Source organism: Plasmodium fragile, assembly GCF_000956335.1.
Source record: "Plasmodium fragile strain nilgiri unplaced genomic scaffold supercont1.19, whole genome shotgun sequence".
Classification (NCBI taxonomy): Eukaryota; Apicomplexa; class Aconoidasida; order Haemosporida; family Plasmodiidae; genus Plasmodium; species Plasmodium fragile.
Genome location: NW_012192599.1, coordinates 318,489 through 342,240, shown reverse-complemented (window position 1 = coordinate 342,240; position 23,752 = coordinate 318,489). Strand labels below are relative to the sequence as shown.

General features: G+C 26.9%; 6 protein-coding genes across 6 annotated transcripts; 3 read left to right on the top strand and 3 right to left on the bottom strand.

The window, feature by feature from the left end:
* Positions 1 to 49: 49 nt before the first annotated feature.
* On the top strand, positions 50 to 1,777 carry AK88_02089 (uncharacterized protein; the record flags this gene model as incomplete). The annotated part of the gene is made up of 2 exons (XM_012479723.1): positions 50 to 116; positions 1,470 to 1,777. 2 exons carry the CDS (start codon positions 50 to 52, stop codon positions 1,775 to 1,777), a joined length of 375 nt encoding a protein of 124 aa, XP_012335146.1.
* An 85-nt stretch (positions 1,778 to 1,862) lies between these two features.
* AK88_02088 (uncharacterized protein) lies at positions 1,863 to 3,412 on the top strand (the record flags this gene model as incomplete). Its single annotated transcript, XM_012479722.1, has 5 exons — positions 1,863 to 1,959; positions 2,180 to 2,253; positions 2,441 to 2,519; positions 3,185 to 3,236; position 3,412. Coding segments are annotated over 5 exons (303 nt in total).
* A 3,180-nt stretch (positions 3,413 to 6,592) lies between these two features.
* AK88_02087 (uncharacterized protein) lies at positions 6,593 to 7,561 on the top strand (the record flags this gene model as incomplete). The annotated part of the gene is made up of 2 exons (XM_012479721.1): positions 6,593 to 6,682; positions 6,866 to 7,561. 2 exons carry the CDS (start codon positions 6,593 to 6,595, stop codon positions 7,559 to 7,561), a joined length of 786 nt encoding a protein of 261 aa, XP_012335144.1.
* A 2,305-nt stretch (positions 7,562 to 9,866) lies between these two features.
* Positions 9,867 to 12,119, bottom strand: AK88_02086 (uncharacterized protein; the record flags this gene model as incomplete). The annotated part of the gene is made up of 2 exons (XM_012479720.1): positions 9,867 to 11,771; positions 11,946 to 12,119. 2 exons carry the CDS (start codon positions 12,117 to 12,119, stop codon positions 9,867 to 9,869), a joined length of 2,079 nt encoding a protein of 692 aa, XP_012335143.1.
* Positions 12,120 to 14,491: 2,372 nt separating this feature from the next.
* Positions 14,492 to 15,563, bottom strand: AK88_02085 (uncharacterized protein; the record flags this gene model as incomplete). Its single annotated transcript, XM_012479719.1, has 2 exons — positions 14,492 to 15,280; positions 15,387 to 15,563. The coding sequence occupies 2 exons, from the start codon at positions 15,561 to 15,563 to the stop codon at positions 14,492 to 14,494; spliced, it is 966 nt and encodes a 321-aa protein (XP_012335142.1).
* A 2,488-nt stretch (positions 15,564 to 18,051) lies between these two features.
* AK88_02084 (uncharacterized protein) lies at positions 18,052 to 18,882 on the bottom strand (the record flags this gene model as incomplete). Its single annotated transcript, XM_012479718.1, has 1 exon — positions 18,052 to 18,882. One exon carries the CDS (start codon positions 18,880 to 18,882, stop codon positions 18,052 to 18,054), a length of 831 nt encoding a protein of 276 aa, XP_012335141.1.
* Between the last annotated feature and the right edge of the window lie 4,870 nt (positions 18,883 to 23,752).

Sequence of the window (23,752 nt, the reverse complement as noted above, 5' to 3'; positions counted from 1 at the left end):
TGTACTTGATTCTTAACTTATAGGGCCTTTCCACTATTTTTTTCATAAAATGACTTCTACATATTGTAAGTTACTTAATAGCTTAGACAAGGTAAGTCTAATTATTAACGATTATTGTAAAATATTATTAAAGGAAAGGAATCATTTATTTTCATGATATTCCTTCTTAATGCATATTTCGTTTTTACCGAAAACACATATAATATCAAGTAGTGGCAACATTTTATTAATCATTACTTTGTACATCAATGAACAGAAAAGAGTCGTGAAAACTAATGATTAAAAAAACTCATTTTTATTTGCATGAATACTATGTAGGCATTTGTTCATTTTGTTGTGTTCTGTTTTTATTTAAATTAAAATGTTAATTTTATTTTTAAAGACGCAAAGGGCGCGAGAACAATTTTGTATAAAACTACTGTAACCGTTAAACGATCACAATGATTTTTCGTTAAAAATTTTAGCATAGTAAATAAATACTGTAATCTTGTTTTTTTTTATTTATTTTTCTGTCGAGAACAATTTCGCGCGCTATTCATAATTTTTTTTTCTTTTACATATGCATACACTACCCATAAGACATATTTTAGTGAAAAGTTAAACAGTTGGCAAAAAACAATAATTTATATTACGCGAAGCGCATCATTAGAGACAGAAATCTTTGTATTTCAAAGAATTGTATTTGTAGACAACGCCATTTTTATGAATAATCATAAATACGTTACTTATCGAATTGTGTTAATTTAACAAAGCGAAAAAGTGAATAATATTTTTTTTGCAATTTTACGCTTTAAAAAAAAAATTATTGTATTCGAAATTTCATTTTCATAATACAAAATCAGTTGTAAAACGATATTGGACATAATCATTTTTCAAAAAGAGAAATGTATGAATTGCACAAAAAGTGCATTACCACCTACAGATACCACATATTGTACATTTAAGTTTAAGCATAGGTTTTATTGTCTATGCCAATTATATACAATTTTTTAATTCAAGCAAATTTAGAAACTATATCGTACGCATTACATAACTAATGCGTCTATTGTATACTGTTATTTTGAATTTAGGACATTTTTGGACCCGCAAATTAGCGTATTATATTCACTATCATTATTAAAAGAAAATTGACACAACTATTAATAAATACACATGTTTGTACCTTACAATTTATAGAATTCATTATTAAAAATAGAGATCATACATCATTTGACATAATTTTTCTATGTAAATCCTAACACTGTTTTTAATTCTACATAATTCAAAGCGGACGATTCTTTATATGAACCCTGCCTATTGAATCAAAATGCGTACGCTTATATATTATAGGAGTGTCATGTTTTGCATGAATCAACCAAATTATGAGAGTCTATTCAATATAAATCCAAATAACATCCCATATTCTTAAAATGTATTTACTTTTTTTTTTATTATTTCTCTCCTTAATATTTATAAATCATTGGATAAAGGTTTTCCTTCATCAATATTTGATAAAGATTTTACTAGTTATATAAATTTATATTCTTTGCTAGATGTTTCACTGGACACACAAGATCAAACTTATTTTTCTAAAAGATATATAAACCTTACAGAAATTTTTTCACATTATTATAAAAAAAAAAAAGCGAAAGAAGGGAATTCCAGTATTAGTCAAAAATGTTATGGCAATTTCAATTACCACATTAACTATTTCATATTCCACATTTATATAAAACGATTTTATTATATAAATATAAAGAAGTTCAAGAATTATTTAAAGCTTTTATTGAAAAAATAAAAGTAAATATAGAATCATTATTTTCTATACTTTGGGAAATTAGCTATGAACGAGATGAAAAAGATTATACACATTCTCAACGAACATGGTGAAGAAATTATATGATTACTGTGAAAAGAGGGATCATTTACGTAGTGCAATAGATGATAAAAAAGAAAAATATAAAGACTTGATTTATTTACGTAAATAAGAAATACAATTGCTTTTTTAACAATGGTTACCTCATCGTTAATATATATCCAGCAGAAAAAAAAACTTCTGCCGTATCTGATGATTGTACACTTTATAACATTCCTAAAAAGTGTTCACATTTAGAATGTGACAACTCTGCTTTGTCTTATAGGAAAACGTCTACTCCGCACTGTCCAAGCCAATATACATCACATTTTGACTAAATTGTAGCACATTTAAAATACTACATATGTGATGTTCCATACTTGCACGAAATACTAAATTATCCCAAGTATGCATTTTTGGTGCTCATGTGAATTGTTTTAATACCCAAAATTTTATGTACATTTAAATTTAATATATTAAATATGTATGTGTTGAAATGTATATATATTTCTCTGTGACATTTGTAATCATGGAATTCCTATAATCGATAAATAAATTTCTTGTATAAAATTGTACTCCTATGTTACAATCGTGTTGTCCTTTTAGGAAGTTATTCTACGGAAAAAAAAACGAAAAAGTAGTAGCAGAAATAATATAGACATGGATACAAACAACGTTTTGTTTAGTTATGTCCCATATCAATATCAACTAACGCAAAACGGAACATATCATAATGGCTTACACAAATGTACACAATGTGCTCATAGATGATGAAGCAAAAAAGGAAATTCGTCACAATAGTCAACATAAAATTGTGCAATAAGCGAAATATGTTGGTAGAAATTATTAGGACATAAGGACTTAAAAAAAGCATATTGTCTGATTATACAATTTGAAGAATTGTAATACAGATAATTTTATAATATGATTTTATCATATAAGATGAAGTTATTAAATATGTATTCACTTAGAGCATTGCTTCAACTTCATGAATCCAATACGTAACTATTTTTATAGTTACATTTGCTTGTAATACATTTGTGCTTTTTTTTAATTATCATTTGTCCTTTTTAATAAATTCATTCAAGTGTCCCTTGTAGAAATCAGGTTGTAATGACTATTTTATTTTTGGTTTTTTTGTCTAATTTTTATGCTTTTTTTTTTCTACCTTCTATGATATCTGTTTTGAAATTTTCATTTTGACGGAACTGTACTTGACTTTGTAAACGGATTCTATGAAAGAACATTTTGAAATTTTTCTAAATATTGAAACGCTTAAATTGTAGAAACTACGGTAGCATGCATGTTTGTTATTTTAACGTGCATTTCCGTTTTAACCTATTATTATAGATATTCTCCTAATCAATAAGTATCTAATACATGGAAATGAGAGCACTAGTTGGTTGTTTTTATACCATATAATTATCCCTTGCACGAGTTGCAACCTATAGTCTTATTATAATGTGTTCCATGTACATGTACAGGTGCAAGTATGCATATGTCCATATTGTTCAATTTAACAAGTTAGTGAACAAAGACGGACATAAATAATACAACCCGTTTTCTTAACTCAGCAGAACTAGACATAGGAGTAAACAGGAAGAGTGTAATTTTATAAAAAATATTAGTTGCGTGTTTATCAAATTTCCCGTTCCCAATGTTCTCTATGCATTCAAGTAGCCTTTTTCATATGACGCAGGCACTTAATGAAAAAAAATATATTAATTTCCTCATTCAGTAAAATATGGGCTACATATCTACTAAAATTGCAGTGCCTTGCGAAATAATAATGCCACAATTTCGATGCAATCAAGATTTATGAAAGCGTATTTTTATAACATTAGCCATTATACCACAGAAATAGTGCTACTAAATTTTGTAGAATATTATACTCTGTTTATTCCTATATAACTTGTCTTTCGCAATATAGTTTATTATACCAATTGCACCATTTATAATGTCCTAAAATTAAGACATTTCAAATGCGATTCTTACCGAAGAACTACTAGGGGCACTTATTCACTGTTCTTATATACATATATCCACACATCCAAACATTTTTTTTTATAACGTAGCACAGCAAAGGAACTTCCTTAGAACTCTTTCAAACGATCCTATAGATTATATATTTTTATATGCTTCCAAAGTAGTACCAATGATAAGGTGACAAAAATGTACCCTTGAGCGTAGAAGCATCACAGTACACGTAAAAAAAAGCGTTTAAATGTTGCTTATAATGTATCTATTTTTTGAAACCCAATATGTAGACTTTCACAACACGTCTATGATCATTGATAACAATTGAGATTGTCTTAAAATGCATAGTTACATTTTAGACGTCACTATTTGCAATGCAAAACATCAACTATTTCTATAAAAATATTATTATCACCTATCGAGGTTTTAACCAAATCATGCAAAACACCATGGCCTGTATAATAGTAAGTGTTAACATTTCCATAATCACACCATCAAGTACGTCCAGATACACAATATTATGATTTGAACAAATAAAGTGGAGAGAAAAAAAAAAAGGGAAAAGACAAAGCATTTAGACCCTAGGCCCTGCACAATAATTTTTGCAAAGCACAAATCACGAATTCTCCAAGTAATTCTTTTTTGTTTATTAAAACAGGTTGAGCATCCATATGTTACAGCTTTGTAATCGAGATATATGTACGCATAAATTTTATAACTACGTACACGTGGAAAATGCTACATAAGGAATTATTCTGTTACGTATTTTTATTAGCACTAAAAAAGGATTCTAATTTATCAATACACCTTGTCGTTTCCTATTATATGAAACCCCTAAAATATTATTTTAGTGCCACATTCTGCATAATGTTAAAAATGTCAATTTTGTTGTTATTTTACACAGTTTTCCACATAGCCTCTTATATAATTGCACAATCCTAAAAATAATGTTATAATTAAAGCATCATAATTAAAACAATGGCAAAAAGAAAATTAAAATATATTCCGTTTATGCATACACAATTTTGTTTTTGTATTTATTTTTATTACCATTATGTACAATAATAACAAATTAATCCTGCGTGATCTGATGAAATAAAAATTATTATTTACCATAAAAGATGTGAGCATAAAACAACTCAAAAAACAAAAAAAAAAAGATTCCAAACAAATTAAACTGGTGTATACAAATGGCAAAAAAAAAAAAAAAAAAAAAGGAAAAAATAGATGTTGATAAAAATACTATATTTTTTAAACAGAAAAATTGATTTTTTTTATACACCCCCAATTGAACCTAGCGTTTGGAAGAATCTTATAAAATATATATTATGTAAAATGTTCTATGCCATTTATACATTATACAAATTAAAAGCATGGCCAGAAAAAAAAAAGAGTTCAATATATTTAATACTTTTATAATTTATAACACTTCATAATTATCCCTCTTTTATTTTAAATATTCATCATTTTATGATCAAAATGAATTGTTGCGTTTTCTAATAAAAAGTGCTTCTTGGAATATTTGTTAATCAATTTATAATTATTCTGCTCTAAATTATAAAGAGCAAAAGTAAAACATTATAATTAGATAACTTAAATATTATTAAATTTAACTATATTCGTAAATAAACATGCAATATTGTATATGTATTTGATGTATTAAATTATTAAGTTTGTGGTGAAGGGGGGATAAGCTTTTTTTACACTTACATGAAATTTACTTTGGAAATTTTTATTATGCTCCTTTTCCATTTAAAAATAAATGGAACTATTATATAATTCCATTCTACGTATAATGTGCGTTTCCTTCTCTAATATTTACATTTCTTTGTAGATCAATGTTTTTTAAATTCATTAATAAAATATATATGTATTTAAAATTTTTTCTTTCCCTTATTTTTATTACGGAGATGAAGCCGTAGTGAATGAAAAAATATATACACTTTTTTTTTTTTTTTTTGTGTCTATAATTCTAAGTTATATAATCGTTATTATTGGAACAATTTACTGCCAATAAGTTCTAATAATACATTTCATATGAAAACAATTTTTTCGAAGTAGCTACACACACATTTTAAGTATATGTAAAATTTACCTGTTTGTTCTATATTATATTACATAATTGCGAACAACATTTCATTAGAGGCTTATGAGCGACCTTTACGTGGAGAACTAAATTGTATATTCCTTTTAATTATTTATTTATAAACTTAACATGAATTGAGGTTCCCCTTTTTCATTAATTATATATGTATATATATATATATATATGATAATAGAAATATCGGGAAATGGCAATACTTTTTAAGATCATATTTTATATTTAGACAAAACCGAAACTAACATTATTTAAGGATATCAAATTATGTTTATTTTTTTGTTTAAAGAGCCTTCTTCTTATTGTGTGTATTAGAAATGTATATATTTATATAATCCCTTTTTTTTTTTTTTTTTTTTTTTTTTTTTTTTTTGTCCTTTAAGTTTGCTGGTTTTTAGTATGTCTATTTCAGCTGTGTTATATTTTACGTAGCATTATGAATGATATATAATATCTTTTTTATGTATAATGTAGTGCAGAAAATCTAATCAAATTATTACTGATTAAATTTGCATGCAAGTCAACATTCTATTTTTCATGGTTTTAAAAATATAATAATATGTTTATCTTGCATTATATGATATAAAATTTATGTTTTATTGTGAAGGTATCGTGGAATAAAGAAAGGAAAATAAATCTAAATTACTAAGAATATTTCAAAAAAGATATTCCGTGTCTTAAAGATGAATTCTTCTAACAGAAGCTTTGCAAGATTTTTCCTTCCTGGGCAATCCATTGCATCCATGTTTTTCATGGTCTACCTGATGCTACCGGTAAAAAATATAGATCATGTTTCTAAGCTAAACTACCTTTTTACTTTACGTTCATGTATTGGAGGGAATTATTTATATGGATAGAATAACTTATTGGAGACAGTTATTTATTGCTTATAATACAATGAACGCAAAACAAAAAACCATAACGTCAATTCGAACTTCCTTTTCACCTTCACGTAGAACATATCGCTGCTTCTGGATACACCCAATTCACAACTGCGTTCAAGGCATTCACATTATTTAAGGAATTTGTCCCATACATATTCAGGTGAAGATGGCAGATTAGATAGAAATAAAGTAAAGAAAAAGACGCGTGGTGTTGAACAAATGGTCGCGAGAATAATTTCTGGCGGACGTAAAAAAAAAAAGAATAAAAGCAACATGGACGAATTTTATGAAAATGAATTTAATAACACACAAGAGGATACTCATGAAGAAGCAAAACCGTTAACAGATGAAGACATAGACGAATATACAAATTGTTTAGCATTATATCCACATAGGAGCGACATTTGTAGCGTATGGTCGAAAATGTGTGGAAATGAAGTAAATAAATTTTATGATGTTATAAATCACTTTTTTACCTTATATGATGAAATAAAGAAGAAATATAAAGTAAGAAAAGAAAACTTTAGAGAAAACATCTGGGAATATTTTGATGAAATAGTAATAAAACAACTACCAAACATAGAAAATTATTTTGAAAACCTCATTAATGATCTCATTAACGAAAAACCCCTAACGAAATATGAACTTATGATATTGATTAAAGAGTATAGAATTGTATGCACTAACTTAAGAGAAGAGCTCTTCAGTCAGGGCCAAGTTGAAATAGCCCAAGCTATGATGCAGATACCGTGGTGGAAAGATATTTAGTGCCCAACAAAACAAATTTGTAATATTTCAACATATATTTTGTCCAGAAGGTAGGAAACATGAATATGTATATATATTTCACCAAATGATAATATTTATTGTAATATAGTAGAATTTATAGTTTTTATATACCATATTATATTCTGCCTCTTAACCCATACCTTTTGCCTCTAATTTTTTTTTTTTTTTTTTGTTGTTGTTGTTCTGCATTATTCTCACGATTTATATCGAGCATATTGCCAGTAAAAAATGTTTTAAATAGCAACATTTTAATGCTTTTTACAAATTTATGCATTAAAGAACAACAATTCTTTCATTAGTTTCTCATTTTACCAATGAACTCTTGTTTTAATTTGAATACATTGTTTTAATAACTTTCCCTAATATATGCTTCAACTATAATGTGTACTGTACAGCTATTGGTTGAAGAGAAAATAAATAAAGAACAGAATAACGAAAGAAAGGTTTTTTTACTAAAATTAGACTGTATTTATAATAAACAATATTTATGACGTACAAACAGATTTTCTTTTTTTTTTTTTTTTTTTTTTTAAATTATACTCCTAGAAATATATTGAAAAATAGTCGTTCCATTTTCCCCATTCCAAATTTGTTACATATAACGAGCATATTCCAATGTTGCACTTTATTTCGACTTCTATCAAATGTAGTAGTGGAACAAACGCCACGCTTTGAACACGCGTAACATTATATCTGTATTATATATCTCTCAAAAAGGATGCTGCTAAGTATATTATGTTAGCAAAGGAATTAAGTTCACGAAATATTACATGAGAAGACATACAATAAATATGTGCCCCCATATTATATTGATACACATTTTTGTTCTTTAACTCTACCCCCCTTCCATATTTTAACAACAATATCGTAATATAAATTGCCGGTAGTTGACATATATATAAATTGTTGGAATTACGGCATGACGTAACTACTTTTACTAAATTAAGACACGAACATTTTATTTGGTTTAGGTCTGTTTACGTTTGAACGTCTTGAAAAGGACAAAAAGATAGAAACATTTTAGATTTTAAATTCGAAGGAATATGCATAGATCCGTTAGTGTAGAAAAGTCATGGCATTTTTTAAATTCCCTCGAAGCCCCAAAAAAGTAATATTTATGTTGTCTATGTGCAGAAATTGCAAAAATTGAAATAAGAAATACACAGGTTCATTTTCTATTGTGAAAGATTGATATGGAATTTCTTCCAAAAAATAAAAACATATTTAGTTTCTACGACACACCATAAAATAGGTGTACAAGAAAGTGCACAAAAAATATAAAAAAAAAGAGGAATAAATAGTGAAACTCAATAATATGGGTCTCATCACGAATTGTATAGTAATGAATCAATACGAAAAACATTATGCTCCTACAGCATATAGTCTCCAATAAAAAATAACGAAATAGCGGATAACTATGGTTAAACATTACAGTAAAATAAAATATTAACCGTGGCTGTAAAAATGATTGTAGACATATACACATATGTACATATATAGCTATACATAATGCTATAACTACATATATAACAAATATAACCACAAACATTGCAAATACGCAATTTTTGCTTTTATCTACTAACGAAGAACTATTATGATTCATAAGCATGCACTTAAAAGTAACAAAACAAAAATAAAATAAAAAAATAAAAACAACGGAGGGGAAGAAAAGGAAAAATTGGCGCAAAATACATAAAAAACATAAATACAAAATATATAAATACTCCAAAAAAACACATTAAAAATAATGATATTTTAATGCGTATTAAGTATAATATGCAAGACAAAAATAAAAAATATTTATGCGTATACTATTTTATAAATATTAAGTTGATATGAAATAGGAAAATTTAGCGTTTAATATGAGCCCAATATAAAAGCATAAATGAATATTAAGAGATAAATATAAAAAGAAAATAGCGTAATCCTTCTGGAAGTATTATATACATATATATAAGTGTGTATGCATATAACAATATGGAATGAGTTGTGTATGATACATCCCTTTTAAACACTTGTTGCAACTTGTTTTTCCTGTAATCCTCTTTTATTTCTCCTTTACAGGTGCATTACTAACACACTGAAGAAATACACAAGAACAATGCTACAAGAAAGGACTGTACGGTTTATACATGTTATGCATTCTATTTTCATATTCACCAATCATAACTTTCACTCTGGTTACGGTTTTATATAGGTCACTGTAAAATGCGTAATGTACGAAAAAAAATGCCATTTGCTAAAACCGCTTAACTTCACCACTCCCATAATTGTAACAGTTTGTTTACAACGTTGCATCTTTTTGATCCTCAATCCATACTGTCCACTGTTTGTTACTTATCCATTTGTTAATGAGGGCCAAGAACTGTGGACCACAAAACACGCGCTTATCCTTTTTCCATTTTAACCATTCATCCCATTTATAATTTAAATAATAATTTTCTTTGCTCTTTATCCAATTATTCCATTCTTCCTTTTCCTTATCTGACCTTTCTTTCCATTTCATCCATTTGCTCCTCTTCTTTTTATGTAACATATTTATAAATTTGCTTGATTTATAATGTCCAAAAGTTTCATCTTCCTTATGCTTCCAATCAACTGATAACCACTGAAGCATTTTTATGTTTTTCCATTGAGCCCATTCTTTAGAAATCCAGTCATACCAAAAGGTTTCATTATCATTTAACCATTTTGTCAAATCTGCTTCCATGCTTTTTTTCCCCTCTGTTTGAATCCACTGTTCCCATTGGCTGTCGTCCCACGTTGATGCGTTCTTCATGGCTTTCGATTTGTATTCATTTTCTTCATTTACTCTATAATGCATCCACCCATTGTTTAAATTCATTAGCCACACGTCGAATTCTTTTTCCTTTTTTTCTAGCCACCTTTTTCTTTTATTTTCGATGCTTGTATTAAAGAATTCACAATCCTCTTTAGTTTTAATTAGCCACTTACTCCATTCGTTCATTTTCCATTCATGGGATTTATCATCTTCTATTTCATCGTCCATTGCTTCCAAATCATTGTTATAAATGACATCTAATGAAACTGCCCTTTTTAGGTCCTTTGATGTGTCCTCTTCTTCCTTTGGATCCTTTTTCCTGTTCTTCTTCAAGTTTCTTTTGTTTAAGTCTTTTCCCTTTGCGTCTTCATTCGCTGCGTCTTTCTTTTTCCCTTTCACTATTTTTTTTTTCACTTTCCTCGTGTCCAATTTCATTTTATCATTAATGGAAACGGTGTTGTCCTCATCATTTTCACCCAATTTTGATAAATCATTTTCGGAATAATAGTGGATGTTTCCTTCACCCACTTTTAATTCATAGTTATCAGTTTCACTTTCATTAATTTTTCGTACATTTAGTAGCGAAACAGAACTCATTTTTCTTCTGTTTCTACAACCACCTTCACCTCTTTGAGAGCTATAACTTGTGCCTGGCCTTTCATTGTCTTGCTCTTCTTTTTTTATTTGAAAATTCTTTGGTTTTTTCTTATAGACATATTTTTTCCCCTGTCCTTTTCTCTTACTAGTACTTTCATCTACTCCTTTTTCCACATTATTCGTAATATTCTTGACGTTCATACTATATGCCGCTTCATTGTCATTATTTTCTTTTGCTTCTGTTAAATCTTGATCATTCTTTGCGTTATCACTCAATTTTTCGTCGTTCTCTTTTATGCCATAGGTGCTGGTTCCTTTTTTTTTCCAAGAATATGTTTCCCAGGTGTTTACTACTGTATCGTTATTTTCTGGTATCAAATTATATTTTTCACCCTCCTTAGCATTATTATCATCACTCTCTTCCTTTTTCTTTAGGTCTTTTCCCTCTACCATAGAAATGTAATCTGCCTCTTTGACTTCATTTTTTACTTCTTCATTTTTTTTTGTATTATATTTTGTATATATATTTGCAACATTCGTTTCACTTTCTTGAATTTGATTATCACCTTTTCCTTTTTCATCTTCTTTTTCCTTATCGCAATTTGTTGCTTCTAGCACACCAATAGCACCTTCACCAGTGCTTATTTCTGTTAGACTTGTGTATACTTCTTCATGAGCATCTTCAAACACATCTTCATTTCCTAGATCAGTTTTAGCTTTTTCCTCGGACTCGTCTACATAGCCCCGTTCATGTTTTATGTAATTTAACGTGTTGCTGTTTAATTTGTTATTTAATTTTTTGAATACAGACTAAAAAAAAAAAAAAAAAACAAAGGAACATATTAGGAGTTTAAAAATATATAAGAATAGGGAAGTATGTATATATGTACATATTGGGACACACAAAATTATAATTGGACTAGGTTGTATAATAACACAAAACTATCCACATGTATCATTTTGTGCGTGTGGTTCTTTTCTTACCGGAAAAAAGTGTTTTATTACAATGTATAGGGCAAAAGCAAGTACGACAAAATGTGCACAGAACTTCAAGAATGATACATTAACACAAAATAGAATGTCACTTTGATGAACTTTTAACTTGGTAAATGAAGACTTCTGGTTAGTTATGCTACCACTATCTTTACTTGACTCCATCTTTTATGGCTATTTTATTTATACAAAAATAAAACCCATATGACAATTAAAATTTCGAATACTTTTCAGCAAAATACTGAATCATATTCATTCACCTTAATGTAACACTTGACATCCTTTCCATATTTCTTTAGTTTCTCTTCGGAAAAGGAAATACATTACGCAGCAAGAAGATATATATTACATCAGAATAAAGACAAACAAATAAACGGAAGGGCCCCAAATATAATGAAAATGTGTACTTAAAAATATATCAGTTGTAATGATTATATAATTAAATGATTGCTAAATTTGTCATCAATATGTAGACGAAATGTCATATACACATATGATAGCAATATATGAAACGTTCTAATTTTCATCTTTATTAATTCATTATAGATGAATATAGAATTAAATTCACACATATATATTAATTAATGCTATTAAGTATTAAATTATAAAAAAAAAAAAAGAAAAAAAAAAAACTACATATGAATGATTTCTGCACATAACAATTTTATTATAAAATGAAAGAACTGAAAGAACATATTCATAAATATTCCAATGCTTCAATTTTTCATATATAAAAATGTAAAAGTAGGACGGGATGATATTATAATAATCAATCAATCCATTGTCAACTTGCAGCTTTTTCATATCGTTCTTTTTCGTGTATTTCGTTAAACAGGTAAATTCAATAAAATGAAAGAGAGTATTATTTATTAAATCGTATATTTTAATATCAATACCTTTTCATAAAAACGATTTTAGGTACTAACATTATATGTGCTAATTTTATTATTCTTTCTGCTTTCTTCACTGATAAATATTAAATGAAGAAAAACATATTAATTTAAAAATGGAGGTTTAGAAAACATTACCCCATTTTAGAAAAAATTGTTTTAAAACGTGAAAAAGCGGAAGAGTAAAAATATGAATTATGTAAATCTTGAAAAAATAAAATTGACGCGAAAAAAATAGGATTCTTTTTTTTCTTTCTGTCATACAATTCTTTTCTTAAATTATAATTGATTTTAAAATATTTCATAGTCCATTTTTTGCAATATTTAGGTGCGTACGTTTTTGTTATCGAAATATATTTGTTTTTTCCATTTTCATTAACCAGTAAATGCTTACGTAAAAATAAAGAAAAAAAATATTTGTATTCATGCGTAATATAACTTACATTAAAAAGTTGCCCAAATTTTATGAAAAAAATTATTTTCAATTTGATGTTCAAAATTATATAATTACAATTTACATTTGCTTTTTTTTTTTTTTTTTTCTTACACCGTTTTGATGAATTTCTTACTTTTCGTTTTTCAAGTGAATAATTCATCCCATTTTTAGGAAATCAAAACAAAAAAAAAATAATAATAATAATAATTAGACAATAAATGCGTACACCTTTCTCTTTAAAACCCTCATTTTGCTATATATTAATATGTGCATCATTCAGACTCCTATGTTATGCTTAATTAGGTCTTTTAATTTGATACTTTTTCTTAGTTTTCATGTGAACATTTAAAATGTCGAAGATTCAGTTGAATTGCATTGAACTGAACTGAATTAAACTAATTTCTGAAGGTTAAGCATTCTTTAATAATAGCTATTAAACAGACTTTATGGAAGCAAGAAGAAATAGTAATACGTATTGTTATATATATGCATACTGTCAATATACCTATATAAATTTGTATGTGCGCGTATTTACGTACCTGTGGACAGATAATATAATGGCTGCAAAAAAATAATGCCACATGCTATTTTCATAGTACATTTTTCATTATCATCAATAAGATGAAAAGAATGAAATATATATAGTTGGTAAAAATAGCATATTTATGTAATCACATTAAATACTAAAATTATTTATAATATTACAAATTAAGAAAAAATTCAGCAGCCGGCATGATAATGAAAATAAAATTATTGCAAGAATATGTTGGATGCTGTATTTAAACTATAATGATATAATTCTTTCCACCATATAACTCCCCGTCCAATAATTCAAAGTATTATGTAATATATTTTATTTTCTAAGGGCAACTGTAAATGATACATTAATATTATGCAAACCTTTAGAAAATTGTGAATATAATTAGACCACTAGGTAAAACTAAAAAATACTTATGTTGTCTTGTATGTCTATATGTATACATAAATATATGTACATATATATTCCGTTTCGGGATGCACACAGAAACAGTCATGTAAACCTAAAGAGATAAATTTTGCACGTAATCCTTTCTATGTACTTTTGTGATATCCCATTTTTTTATTATTCCATTCTAACAGAGTATGTAAATAGGATAAAATTCATTTTTCCTCCATATGACAACAATTTTCTTAATTTCTTTATATTACATATCACATATGAAAGGATGCATTTAAGGTGTATCATTAATTTGATTGTCACGCTTTAATGTCCAAGCAAGCCACTGTTTTTCTTTAACCCACTTGTCAATAAATAAATCTTTCCATATTTTAAAGTGCGTTCTTTTATTATTTTTCCAATCTGTCCATTTATTCCACTCGTTATGTATGTACACACATTCTTTAATGTTAATCCAATTTGTCCACTCGGCAGACTCTCTACTGGTTCTTTCTTTCCATTTTAGCCACTTCGCTCTCTCTGTTATATTCAACGATTTGTATGATTTGTTTTTTTCCCAATCCGCCCAATAACAGTCTTCATCAGTTTTCCATTTACTCGTAACCCATGACATTATTTTTGAATTCTTCCACTCAATCCATTTTTTCACAATCATCTCATTAAGCAAGGAATCTTTTTCATTAACCCAACCTTCCCATTCAATTTCCATAAGTTGACTCCCTTTTGTTCTAATCCAATCCTCCCACTGGGAATTATTCCATGTTGATGATTCTTCCAGAATATCAGATACATAACCGCTGCTGTCTAAGCTTTTTTCATCAGTCGTCCATTTATTTTCCATTTCTTGTATAATTTGTTCCCATTCCCCTTCTATGTTGAGAAGCCATTCCTTTTTGTCCTTATCCAACAAAAAATAGAATTCATTGAAATCCTCCTCCAATGTTATCATCCAATTATTCCAAGTGTGCCTTTTCCGTTCTTCTTCTTCTTCTAGCCCTTTTTCATCCAGTCCTACCAAACAGACTGGCTTATCCACATCTGTGTTCTTTTCTATAAGAGACGCCTAAATTGAATTTAAAACGAATAAAGCAATTCTTATTATAATTCTAATGAATAAAAGTAAATTAAAAGTACATATACATACTTTCCTTTACAATTTTGGTTCTTACTAAGAAGCAAGTATTCAAAAGAGCAGCCGTCAATGCCATAGAAGCAAGAAATGTATATAGAACACATGGGAGATTGTTCCCCTTAGCACAGCATGATTTAGCTGCCTTTTCTTTTTCCTCTAATACCGAAGTATTATCTTGCAACACATCGTTTTCCCCATATGTACTTGATTCCATATTGCCTTTTTGTATATTAAAAAGAGATGTACACACACATATATATATATATATAGGTATAACGCAAACTTTCTCAATAAGTAAAACAAATTATCGCCAATTTTAACACTTAGGTGTAAAAAGTTATTTGCTAATTTAACAAGCATTCAAAGATTCTAATTTCCTTTTATCGGCATTAAAAGTATTATAATAACAACAGCAGTTACATTGCGTTATGCAAATGATGAACATATGTATGAAATAATAAAATGATTAAGAGATAGCATAAATCACCAAGGAGTTGCATAGAAAATAATTAATCGATATTGGGTACTTTGAAGATGCGAATAAGTGTAGCGCTATTTTATACTAAATCACACTACTGAAGACATTAATAGAATGTTTTCGCAATAAAGGCGACGCTCATTTGTTGAATGTATTCATTTTTACTCTGGTATGAATACGCTTCTTTTTTTCTATTCAAAATGATTTTTAGTAATTAATTCGTTTTGCTCAATTCATGGATAATCCTTCCTTACATTATCTACAGTCTTGTTTTTTTTTATTATGTTATTGTTTTCTGCCTAATTTTTTTATACATCTTTGCTCATTGTGTTAAATTTATCCTAAACGTTAAACTACTCCCCCTCTTGTGTTGCCTGCAATTATGACGTCACTTTTTTTTTTTTTTTTATGTTCTATTGTAAAAAGGCATTTCTAATTATATATATTAATCATGGTATTTCTCATTTATTTAATTGAACAGGAACATAATGTGATTTAAAGAACATCTCAGGGATATCACAAACACGCATTAAAATTTGCGTCCATTCCTTCGCAAAGTGTGTAACAGTCATAAGTATATGAAACATAAGAGATTAGAGTTTATACTACAAAAAAAAAAAATCAATTACTTCAATTAAAGCGCAATATAATGGGCGAACAGATACTTATGTATGCTATGTAAATATTTTAAATAAATCTACTCTGTAAAAATTGTTTCCTTCCCGAACACCTGTTCCGCTTAGAATAATGTCATAGTTCTTAAAAATTGCATTTGCTCTTCTACATTTACAAGCCACGAAAATAGTTTAATAATAGTCATTTTTATATTAACTATGAAATGGTTTTTTTTTTTTTTTTTGATAAAAAAAAAATACAAAGAAGGGAAGAAAATTCCTTTTTACACGCAACACACGTAGATAAACTGACGTCGAGGCAATAAATAGAATTCATTCAACGTGAGAATTAGCAACAATTCAAATGGACGTGTGTTTTTTCGGCTAATACCAAAAGGACATCAGTACATATATTAAAATATGAAGCAAGTATTAATTATACAAAAAAAGGGTAAGTGTTATTAAGACAAAAATGAAAACAAAGGAAAACATCCAAAAAAAAATTGGACAACGCTAAATCATATAATAGATGCGTAGAAAAAAAAAAATAATAATAATTCCATCTTTTATAAAGTCTCACATAATCGTGATCCAAATTGATTCAAATAGAATAATGTGAAAAATATGAGAATGCCTAATGCAAACGTAAGGGTGAAATGTAGCATTCATCCTTCTGTGAATAAATCACACTTTTGGCGTTATCTGACATATAACCGGGTGAGGTAATCGAACCACCCGTACATGGTTACTATTCAATATGCAAATATCGTAAAGAAAATTACAACTGTATAAGAAAATAAATAAATATAAAAATAAATGAGTACTGTATACATAATTTATATAAAAGTATAGAACGAATCATATAAATAAAGGAAGGGTTGCACTAGTGGAGTGGTTGAACTATTCTGTTTCTTACCTTAATTTAGGAAATAAACCATAAAATTCGATGAGAACACATGTTCTCCTACCGTATTTTATAATTTAACTAATAATATAATTTCATATACTATATTTTTCATAACAAAACACATTATTTAACAATTTATCAGAACGAAAGGATTTTGCACCTGTTTGTGTGTGTTTGGGAATAAAATATAAAAAATGAAAAAAAAAAAAAAAACATTCCTATAAAATATGCATACGAACAAAATTATAAAAAGACATATAAGCAGAATTATTTGCAAAGAATATCTAAAGTATATAACTTTGTAATACAAAAACGATAGATAATTCATTTCGTGTAAAATTATATTTGTTACAAATAACAAAAGGACACACGTACGAAAACACATTATTCAAAAAAAAAAAAAAAAAAAAAACACATACTATAAACATAGTAAGTATAGAATTAGGTGCATATATATACGATTAATAACAAATTGTACAAATCATATTTATCAAAATATAAAAAAAAGTTTTATATTATACGCTTTTCCTCTGATGTATTTTGTTAGTACCATATCTGTATTTCTACATATAATTCTTATTTTTGTGATCTCCTTAATAGTAATGGCATTCCACCCATTGCTTGATGTTCATTCTGTTTTATAGGTGTATATATAATAACATATACCTTCTTCAGACAGTTACTATTTCCTTACTTCATGTACCTAATAGCTTTCTACTACATCAACATTTTTTTTTGCTTGTGTCCATACATTCCACTGTTTATTTTCTATCCATTTTTGGAAAAAAGCATCCATCCACTCAGTAAAGTGCTTGCTATTTTCCTTTTTCCATTCTTCCCATTTATCCCATTCTACATCAATATGGGCTTTGTGTTTTTCTTCTACCCATTTTGCCCATTCTTCTTCTTCTTTTTGAACTCTTTCTTGCCATTTTTTATACATTCCCGTCTTGATTTCATATAGGTTATCACCAGGATTGATATCAAGCCAGTATTTCTTCCAGTACTTATCTTCACAAGCTTTCCATTGGATTCCTTCAAATTCTTTCTTTTTGAAATCATTCCAATTATTCCAATCATTAGCAATACCTTCTTTGTAAAACTCATATTGATCATTAATCCATTTCTCATATTCCTCTTTCAATGTAGTTTTTCCTTTTGTATTTGCCCAGTTTGTCCATTCATCGTCACTCCAGTTCAATGCGGCTTCTTGATCAGTGGCCAATAACTCATTAAAAGTATCTGCCTTATACTGCTCCCATTTTTTTTCCATTTCTGCTTTCCATTGTTCCCACATTTCACCTTTTTTTTCTAACCAGCTATTTTTTTCATTTTTCAAATATTCTAGGAAATCATTAAAATCTCCCTCCATGGATTTCATAAATTCTGACCATTTTTTCATCTTCCATTCGTGTACGTTGTGTACTCCTTCCTCATCCAATTTCTTTATACTGCCTGGAATGTATGGTTCGTAGATCTTCTCATTCTCAGGAGCCTGAAAACGAACGTTTTTAATAAAAATATATATAGTCATAAGTGGATATATATGTATTATGCATATATATACTTGTGTATAAATACAGGTGCATCTTTTTATCCCTAAAACTAGGAATGGGCTGAGGGGATTATTGTTATATTGGACAGCTTTAGTATATGTTTAACTCTTATAATAATTTTTTTTCACTTGGTCTATCTTACAGTTGCAGTAAGACCAGATGCCTCAACACCGTTGGATAAAACATATAAGGAACCGGCTAAACATACAATCTTGTATAATCCTTTCATTTTGAAATAGTATAAAATGGTAATCCTTCAAAAATATATTTATATATTCGGTATTTGATAATTTAGAATGACTGAAGCGTTTTCAGATAAGAACAAGTATTTCTTTGTATTTTTTAATTAATACTTTGCCAATTGGTTGACTTATAAAACATAGATAATGTCAATATAATAAAAAAGTATGCGAAATAATATAAGAAATTTAATGTAAGAATGTTTTGTAGAAAATTTTATGATAAGTACCAATAAAATATAAAAAAATAATAATTTAAAAAAAAAAAAAAATAAAAATATGTTTTTTATTTTATTTTAATTTATATTTTGTTTTTTTTTATTTTTAAAAAAGATATAAAATTATTATTTGCAAATATGTATTTTTTAGAGATGCATGTTTTCTGTAGCTTTCAAATTGAATAAAATTAGAAACAAAAAAAAAGTTATTTTTTAATTAGCTATATTGTTACATGCAAAAAACAGAATAATATTCTTGTAATACAAGTTAAAATAGGATGTAAAAATAATAAAAAGCGTGAGTGGTCGGTCCGGAATGAAGAATATTTTTTTTTCTAATTTTAATAATACACGCCTTCGTTTTTTTAGTTTTTCGGTATGATGGCTAGTTTATAATACAATTTTGTTGCAATTACATTTATGTTATAATTTATTTTTCTTTCATGTATTATTTTTGTTATATTTATAAAATAGCTTACTTTCTTTTATTCGTGCTGTCCATTTCATTTTTAGACAAAATCTGTCCGAAAAAGAACAAGAGAATAGAAATATGTAATACAACAAAGACGCTGAGACAGCTTTTTATAATATGTTAATTCATGCATTCCTATAATTTATTATTTTAGAGCATAAAAAATAATATGCATGTATTTTTTTTTTTTTTTTTTGGTATCATTTTTTCATTAATTAGTTTTAACAGTAGTACCATTTTTACCATATAAAAAAAAAAATAGTTGTTTGAATTATTGTCCGCGATATATAGTTTATAATACCAAGGGTTATTATTTACCCTTTATTAGTCATATAAAAATGATTCGAATTTATATTTAAACCATTTTATATTAATTCGCATATCATAAAGAGTAAAATTAAAAAATATGAAGTCGAATATTTATATAGAATATACTCTTCCCTTAGAAAAATTCTGTTGTAGAATTACAGGACACCTTTTATGGGGCATGTATTTATAAGTAAAAATTTTAACGTACTAAATTTTTATAAAAGGTAACTAATTGGGTATTTACATAAAGGCGCTTTGTTTTTTTTGTTTTTTTTTGCAAACTAATTTGTAGATAATTATGAAATTAATAATACTGTATTATTACTGGGCATATGCTACGTAAAAAGTATAAAACCACATAACATTTTTTTTTTTTTTTTTTAAAGCTACATTATTAAATCATATAACAGAAAATGATACTATTATAAAAAGGTTTCTTCTCATATTTCATCATCGAAACACATATATATATATTTTTTCAACATCGCATTTGCATCATTTTGCCACATATAAACCATAATTTAAAAAGGGCGAAAATGTTTTTTGTGACTTATATAAAAAAGTTATACAAAGAATAAAATTAGAGAAAATATATCATTTAATTCATTTCATAGTACTGCTAGAATTACGGCATTGCTTTAACTATAATATTTAATAATTATTTATCTTTTTCCTGTTATTAAAAAAATAACTTATGCTGTGAATAGGTTTATATGTGGTATTTTTGAAACGTTCACTTGCTTCACGTTTCGAGTAATATATTAAAAAAAAAAAAATTTAGATTGCGTGAAAATTTTGCGTTATCAAAATGGAAGTAACATATCCTTTTTATCATATATAAATGAAATGACTTTTCGCTGAAAATGAGAATATATTAAAATAGTTCAGTTCTTACTGAGAAAATTGCCTCATTAATAATGCAACTGAAAAACATTTAGCACATTCCATAAAAGTGCTATTGCCGTACAAACGGTTATATTGAAAAGGACGTTTACGTAAATCTATAATATAATTCTATTTTGTTTAATTATATAACATAAGTAAAAACACACAGTTGAATATTGCTCATATGCAAATATAAAATTACATACGTAATTTCACGAATCGAATTCATATGTGTATTATTGTCCTGTTCAAAATAATATGCGTAAATTGATTAAATATATAAGAAGCCTTATACGTTAATCAGGTTTTTATCCTATGTGTACATGTATACATACATCTCGTACCGTGAAGATCACACTATGTAAATATATATACTAGTCCCTTTTACGTAAATCCTATATTTATCTCTGTAAAAAAACGGGTAGTAAAGTAAAAATTGTGTCACTAATACAACTATTGATAATATATGGCTTTACGAATGTATCAAATAATTGAATCTTTATTTCTTTCACCCTTCTTCTAATATTAGTGCAAAAATATTCATTAAACTTCATTCCATTCGGTTATGTAAAAAGTCATAATTGTATGAATATGCAACCCTGCAATACATTTTATTAAAGCAATATTCATTTCATTATATATATAACATAATATAATGCATTCCTTTATATGTTGTATGTTTGACATCTGACACAATGTATATATTACCTCTTTAATACAAAAAAATCAAATTCACGAAATGAATTATCCATCAAAACGTCCATTACAATCAATATAAGTGAAAGGAATTATAAATAATTAGTAAAGGTGGCATATAAAAAGTTATCCTAATTATAATCAAGGCATTTTTTTTAAAAAAACAAATAACACAAAAATGTTGCTTTATCATAACGTTAGAAATAGTCTAATACGTTACGAAAGAATGAATAGTTGGACTACGATACAGTATGAATAGCTCAAATGATAGTATAACACACATTATAGAAAAACAAATTTGAGAAACAATGAACAAGAACAAAAATTCAATTATTTTAAAACAGTAAACAGATTATAGTTCAACTAACGCATAAATGTATGCTGTCCGCAGTTGGTCCTTTTTCATTAATGCAAAAAAAAAGTTATCATATAATGCACATTTGCAAAATAATTATGCTGAAAATTGATGCTCATTTATGAAACGTAGTAGTTCATTCTAAATAAATAGCTATTCAATTTAGACCAAAAATGTAAAATGTATTTATTTTTCTAATAAAAAAAAAATAGTAACATGTCAGATAAAAGGCCACTTAGCAGAGAAAGTAAAAACAAAACTCTCCCCCTATTTCAAATTCTCTAACAAAAAACTCAAGTGTTCCAAATACTGCTTTCATAAGGAACAAAAGACATACAAAAAAGTATGTCAAAATTGATACATAATAATTACCATGCTAGTAGGATAAAATCATATCTGAGAATATATAAAAAGAAATACTTACTCGAACACATTTTAGCTTTTATAGCCCTAATGGAACTGTATGTTATTTTTTGGCAGTGGAATACAAATATATTCATTCCTAGAACATTTGTAATATTCCGTAAAAGATTAAAGGAGAATAAAAAGTATATGTAATACTTCTACACATCAAATAGATAATAAAACTACTGGAGATAAAATCTATTGAACTATTTTTATATGCCATTCCCATATACCAGGTGTATAAAAACGGGTAACATTCGAAAAATTTCATGCCTTCTTTTATGTATGGTACACAAAAAATAAATATAATTAATAAAAGGAATATATTTTTTAAAATATACTGTTGTTAAATTTATTTTATAATAAAGGTTATACTTGTTTTATAATATAGTTCCCAAATATGTTTATGGTTTAAAAGAAAAAAAAGTTAATTAATTTTCATAAAACCAGTGGTATATATAATGTATTATAATAACAGAAGAATATAATCTATATAAAGAAATAAAAAAACAATGTAAGGAATAAGCTTTATAAATAAAGAAAACATCAACTAAATTACAATTTGATATATATTCATTATATATAAATCAACGACAAATATATCAATCTTGTTAAGATGTTGTTTTTACCAATTGTGATGAACATATATATATATATATACATATAAACACATAGATATCTATATATTATACACCAATCAAAATATGGTAATATAAAGTACATTTTAAATTCATATAATCAAATATATGCGATGAAAAAATTATAATTATAATTTTATACTCAAATTTTTATAAATTGTATTTGTTCTAATTTATTAGGCGTAATCCATTTTATCATTTTACGTGAGCATTATATTATTTATTAATATTACATTTTATTCCCTTTTTTTCACATTCAAATAATTTTTCGCATTAAACTGGAGTTTTCCTTATTCTTGGCATTTTGAGATATTTTAATGAATACTCGCTATTCCTATACAAACTAAAAAGGATGAACTAATAAAAGATTTCTGTTAAGACAAAAAAAAAAAAAAAAAAAAACTGAAATCTTCAAACTTCTTCTGTTTGGTTAACATCTGAATTATATATATACATATCGCAATTTATATTTTTCCAATTATAGAATTTAAAGTGTACTTTTACTATTGACAATAATTCCTAGGAGAAGACATTTTGTTGAGACAAATATAAAATATCTTCTAATTAATGAGGACACAAACTTCTAATAATTATTTTATAATTTTTTTTTTTTTTTTTTTTTTTTTTTTTT